The sequence below is a fragment of the Bremia lactucae genome, linkage group LG14, assembly GCF_004359215.1.
Source record: "Bremia lactucae strain SF5 linkage group LG14, whole genome shotgun sequence".
Lineage (NCBI taxonomy): Eukaryota > Oomycota > Peronosporomycetes > Peronosporales > Peronosporaceae > Bremia > Bremia lactucae.
The window spans coordinates 1,782,498-1,788,497 of NC_090623.1; the positions used below are offsets into that span (position 1 = coordinate 1,782,498).

General features: G+C 48.0%; 1 protein-coding gene across 1 annotated transcript; it reads left to right on the forward strand.

Annotated features, from left to right (window-relative positions):
* Positions 1-819: 819 nt before the first annotated feature.
* Positions 820-1,238, forward strand: CCR75_007318 (uncharacterized protein; the record flags this gene model as incomplete). The annotated part of the gene is made up of 2 exons (XM_067965379.1): positions 820-1,093; positions 1,144-1,238. The coding sequence occupies 2 exons, from the start codon at positions 820-822 to the stop codon at positions 1,236-1,238; spliced, it is 369 nt and encodes a 122-aa protein (XP_067816883.1).
* Positions 1,239-6,000: the final 4,762 nt, after the last annotated feature.

Below are 6,000 nucleotides of genomic sequence, written 5' to 3' on the forward strand. Positions count from 1 at the left end.
GAGAAGGAATAGGAATAATTTGACGTGGTGATGACCTCACGTACTTTCGAGGTCAAAGGGCAGCGCGATATCGATATGGGGGAGTGGAAGCTCGACCGAGATTTGGAACCCAAGTGCGTCGAACGGAGATGAAGCGGCTTTACGTGATCGTCTGGCATGCAGGCCTATTTTATAAAACGTACATCGACAGATATGCAACATTTTGGACGATGCTGAACCATCTCGTATCCTTAGCATTTTTAATTAACTCGGCATCTCAGCTCTCAGACGAACAGAGAGACCATGTACTCCAGATGGACATAAATGACTCTAACAAAACAGACCCCAGCCGACTGCTCGAGTCTATTTAATTTATCACGGGAGATATTGCTACAATGGCTAGCATTGGCTGAGCAGGAGAGGCAACGAATCCGGAGCACCAGCTAGTGTTAATGCCTCGAAAGGAACGTCGTCCTGCCTCTTCTTCGGTATCCAGCATGTAAAGCTCTTAGCTCGCTATATTGCCCCATACACGAGCTGACGGCGACCCTCCGGTCAGTCAGAAGCGACCACGCTCGACTTCGCCAGCAGAAGGGAAACAGATTACGGCAAATAATGCGGATCAAATTGAAGCAGGAGTTGCCAGACGGGGCGACAGCCATGCAGCACACAAATTTTACATGCACTGCATGCTGAGCTACACGATACACGAGACTCATGGCCGAACCTCTGGTAATAGCAATTCTGGTCGGCTTCCGCGCGAGCAGCGCTTCCGCTGGAACGAAGTAGCACAGTGGCATCGATGCAGGTGGCACAGCGGGAGCTGACGAATTTATTTACATGGTGCAGAGATTTCCATTTTCGGAAGAGTTATTGGGGTCGCTGAGCGACAAGGTGCTACAAGCATGGACGGCGCTGGAGGCGAACATGTTTACAAGAGCGTTTGGCAGCTTACCGCGGCAGGACAAAAGAAAATCAACGCAGAAATGGCTGGATGACTGGAATGCCAAGTTGTCATGCCAAGCCCCGCATAATTTACCACCTCTTATTGACAGCAATAATGACTGGAAACGGCTGCGCAATTGCGGCTCCGGTGACGATACAATTTTATACTGTGTGATGTGGGTGGCAAACTACGTTTAGCACAACACATTATTTGCATAGTCGTCTACAAGAAGCAGGTTCGCGTGCTTACCGGGCACGAGTACAGTGAAGAATCCGGTAAGCTTATTCGTCTCCTGCGACAAAGGAAGTGTTGAATATGGTAATTACCTATCGCGCAGCGTATGCAACAACGACAAACACGGTAGACTGTTCGTAGCGGCGCGCTTATTCTCATCGGCATTCGAGCATGGCGAGTAGCAGCACATTCGCAGTATCAAGGGCAGCCATGCGCAGACAGACGTGGCTCACCGAGCATGAACGCGGACAAAGGCTAAGTGATGCCCCGAGGTTGCAGAGATAAAAATCCAGAACTTCCGAGACTTCAAGGGGTAGGGACGCGAGCGAAATGGCTATCAGCTTGTAGGCGAACGCCCGAAGCAGAACATTTGTTGACCTGGCTTGTGCAAAAGACGCATGTAAGCAGTGAAAACGAGGCAGCCCTTCTTGAGGCTACTTGGGCACGGTTATGAGGAAAGCAACATCATCCAGAAGGGCCGTGATATCCTATTGGAGTGTTGATGAGAGCAAAACGGGCAGGATAGCAATTTTATTGGCACCAGCTACGGCAGACTCCGTCTTGCACTCGAGACCGAAGCACTGGACGAATAGGGTCATCGCGGTCGACCTCGGCAATTTTTGGGTAGTAAATGTCTTCGATAAAACCAGCAACAAACCAGAGATGTGGTTCTTATGATTTGCAGCAGTGGCCGTGGCAGGAGACAGTGGCAGGAGATTTTAACAGTGTGCAAAGCCCGACTTTAGACCGCCTGGGGGGTAGAAGGGCACGCCGCAAAGCGCCACACTTCAAGCACACGTTCAACTGCTTAACCTGGAGGATGCACGAACGCTCATGGATTTGGTAGAGAATGAAGACGCGGTCATAGACCCGACGGACTATTTCACATGCTGGGGGCCCGACTGAGCAAGAAGAATTGAGTGCTCCAATCCTAGGCGACTGAAGTGTAGTTGGTATCGGTAGAAGAACCACGAGTCTAATCCGAGCATTAACGCGTAAAGATCCATTTGAGACCAAACGTATCGGCCAGACGATCCCAATCAAGGAAGAGACCATTTGTTTATCCATCAAGACAGCGCAAAGGGCATCTCTGTCCAAACGAACAGCATTGTCAATCAAGATGGCATCATTTCCTACGGTCGAACTCATTCGTTCGACCGCACTCCTTCGTTCGACCGCACTCCTTTCTATGTCACTTAAACAGAAGTAGTTCTACGGAAACGTGATGCGTATTCCATTCAGCCATCGCCAAGTTCATACAACATGAACTTGACGAGATGAAGGAGAAGGTAGCCTTGCTGAATCAGCAAGGCTCTCAACAGGCAGAACTGTTGAGGTTACAACAGGTACAGACCCCTGTACCTGGGATGACGCAAACGCGTCGTCCCGAAACTCTAAAGATTGACATCTTAAAAATAGAGGAGTCGAAGAAGACTCCCTTTAAGATGGTTTGTCGAATTAAACGATGCCATAAGAGCACGTCACATCATCGACGAGCAAATGCAAATCGCATTCGCTCAATCAAATCTGGCAGGTCGTGCCAAAACTTGGGCATTGGGCCTTAAGTTACGCGACCCATACGTCTTTGGGTCGCTAGAGGTTTTGAAAACCCGACTCAAACAGACGTTTAAGCCACCAAGGGCCGAGTTCAGAGCTCTTCAGAGCTTCTGAAAATCAAGCAAGGCAAGGGTGATGTAAACGCATATGCCCAGCACATACGACTCTTAGCGAATTGGATTACAAATAATCCAGTTCATGAACACACGTTGATTACGGTGTTCATGCAAGGTCTTACGGATGGTCCCGTAAATTCCGCTTGGATTTGGATACGCTTGAAGAAGCAATATCCGTTGCGGAGCAGGAGGACTTTAGCTTGAGACAGGCTCAAGCAAGTTCGTCATCATATCGTCCACCAAGACGACACGAACTAGGAGGTCCAGAACCCATGGACCTTTCTTACGTCGAAAGCGAGAGACCTCGCTTTACGAACAATAAGCGATCGCAGAAATGCAATCGCTGTCAAAAATTAGGACACTACGCTCATGAGTGTAGTGCCCCACGCCCAGCACCGAAAGGTACTGAACGTAATTTTGGACCGAATGCCAAAAAGGGCAACGGTTGTTGCGAGATCGCAACAGCGAGGGGACCACCAAAAAAACGGTCGGGGTCAGTAGAGGCGCAACGCCGCACTGATCCAGCGACTTCAAGAAAATTTGCAAATCTCTTGACTAAAGTTGCGCCAGACACACAATCATTATGTGTCTCTGCACCTCGTGATGAGGTATCCCGCATCACTTTAAAGTTAAAAGTTACAAATGATTTGTCACTTTAGAGCCCTAGTGGACTGTGTGGCATTAAATAACTTTATTCGTCTCTAGAGGGCGTAGGCCCAAATTTATTGAGTTCGACATACCTCAAACGAGGATGACGGTGCGTCTAGCGACAGGCGCATCGATAACAGTAATGAAACGCGTAGTGAAATTTCACTACACGTTAAGAAATTGACCTTACGAAGATGATCTCATCGTGCTGGATTTGGATGACAAGTTTGATGTCATCCTAGGTTTACCTTGGCTCAGAAAATATGAGCCAAGAAAGAGCTGGTAGTATCGATCCGAAAGATGCCTGCCACTTGTCCATCAGATGGTCATCTGATGAACGTTTTGGAGCGTCCACAAGCGTGAGGATGCATTACGAGTGAGTGCGATGGCCTCGCTTGTAGTACGGTCGTTTGTACGACGGCACCAGATCACAATGTGATTACTAATCACATTCTGATTACTAATCACCCCGTGGAGTCAGTTGCCGGCGGCTGTGCTAATGCACAGGCAGCGCCGAAGGTTCACCACTTGAAGAGGTCGATTGGATTGAGACATGAGTGTTAGCCTAGCGGGCGACATTCAAGGAGTATACCGGTTGCCCCAAAGGAACAACACGATGATCCTAGGTCGAGTAGAGAGTCGATTGTATAGGACCCGACTGTGGATGGTGCAATTACACTCGAAAGACGTTGAGGGAATTAGGCCCCACGTACTTGAGGAGAAATCTCCTCAAATAGTTAGTTTCGAAGTGACTAGACTTCAAGATCCCGAGGGATTAATCCCTCGGCAGCCTGTGAATAAATCCCAGGAAAAAAACGAGACATTAAATGTCTTGGTTAATAACAGTTCAAGAGAAGGAACTCATACTCTTGACCTGTATGCGCCTCCAAAGCTAACTTCGGAGATAACTCAATAACTAACCCTAGAACCTAAGCGGTTCTTGTGAGATCTGCATTGTGGTAAAATCAAGCAGATCTGCGTACTCATTACAGAGAACGATTGCGTAACCGATATCCGGTCAGCGGTAATTTTTGCAGAGAACGAACGGGTTCTCAGCAGCTCATCAATGGACGAAAATGTCCTCGATGAGAAGACTCGGATTGAGAGATACAGTACTCAATCTTGGGAGTCACTCAAGGGAAATCCTCTATACGAGGATTTAATAGAATTCAGGGATGTATTCCCTGAAGCAGTTCCATGCGAGTTACCTAAGGATAAAGGCACTCGACATGAGATCGAGCTCAAACCGGGCTCGAAGTACTGTGTCATGAAGCAGTGGCCACTGCCTCGTGAACAAGTACTTGCGATCGACAAATTCTTTGCCGATCGGGTAAAAGCGGGCCATGTGAGGGAATCAACTTCCCCACATAGCTCTCCGACCTTCTGTGTGCGAAAGGCCACAGGAGGGTGGCGGATAGTGCACGCATTCAATAAACTGAATGCTGCAACGATACCGGCTCAAACGCCGATACCGAGAAAAGACGTAATCATAGACGGTATGTCTAAGAGTACTATCTTTTCTTCTATGGATCTGATGGATGGGTTCTATCAAATCCTTATGCGTGAACAAGACATCCCGTACACAGCAGTGAGCACTCCCAGTGGGATGCTTTGGAAAAAGCTATTAATGCCACAGGAGCTTAGTAACGCTCCTGCAACTTTCAACAGATGCGTAACGAATCCGTTGAGTCCGGTGCAAAAATTCGCACCGAGTTATTTTGACGATTTTTTCGTCCATAGTCAGACAATTGACAGAAAGGCGGACGTGGAAGTTCATAAAAATCACGTTCGTCAGATTTTTACATTTATGCAAAAGCACATGTTGCACGCAAATCTCGAGAAGTGCATATTCGCTGCAAGCGAAAAAACACTTCTTGGGTGCATCGTCGGTAAACACGGCGTGCGCCCTGATCCCGAAAAGATCAAGGCAATTACCGACTGGCCAGTTCCAGTCGATGTCAAGGGACTTAGAAAGTTCCTTGGTTTAGCGGCGTACTTGCACAAGTACTCTCGCAATTATGCAGAGATGACAGTTCATCTCTCTCGTCTCTTGAAAAAAGACGAGAAATGGTTATGGAACGCTGATTGTCAGCGTTCGTTTGAAGGTATCAAGCAAAGCTTGATGCAATCGCCCATCTTGGCGATTGCAGATCAAGACAGACCATTCCATGTGGTCTGTGACGCCACCGATTTCGCAATCGGCTGCGCGTTAATGCAATACGATACAGACAGCGCGGAGCGCGTCGTCTGTTACCAATTGTGCCAGCTGCAACCAGCTGAACGCAATTACCAAGTGCATGACAAGGAACTCCTTGCCATGAAATATACATTGGCTAATTTTAGGGTCTATCGTCTCGGAGATAGACCGTTCATAGTATATACGGACCATGCGTCATTACGCATGGCCGTAAATAACCCACACCTCTCGCAAGAATAGCGAGATGGCTATTTTCCTACACGGAGTATAAATTCTCTGTGGAACATAAACCAGGACGACTTAATGTTGTCGCCGATGCATTA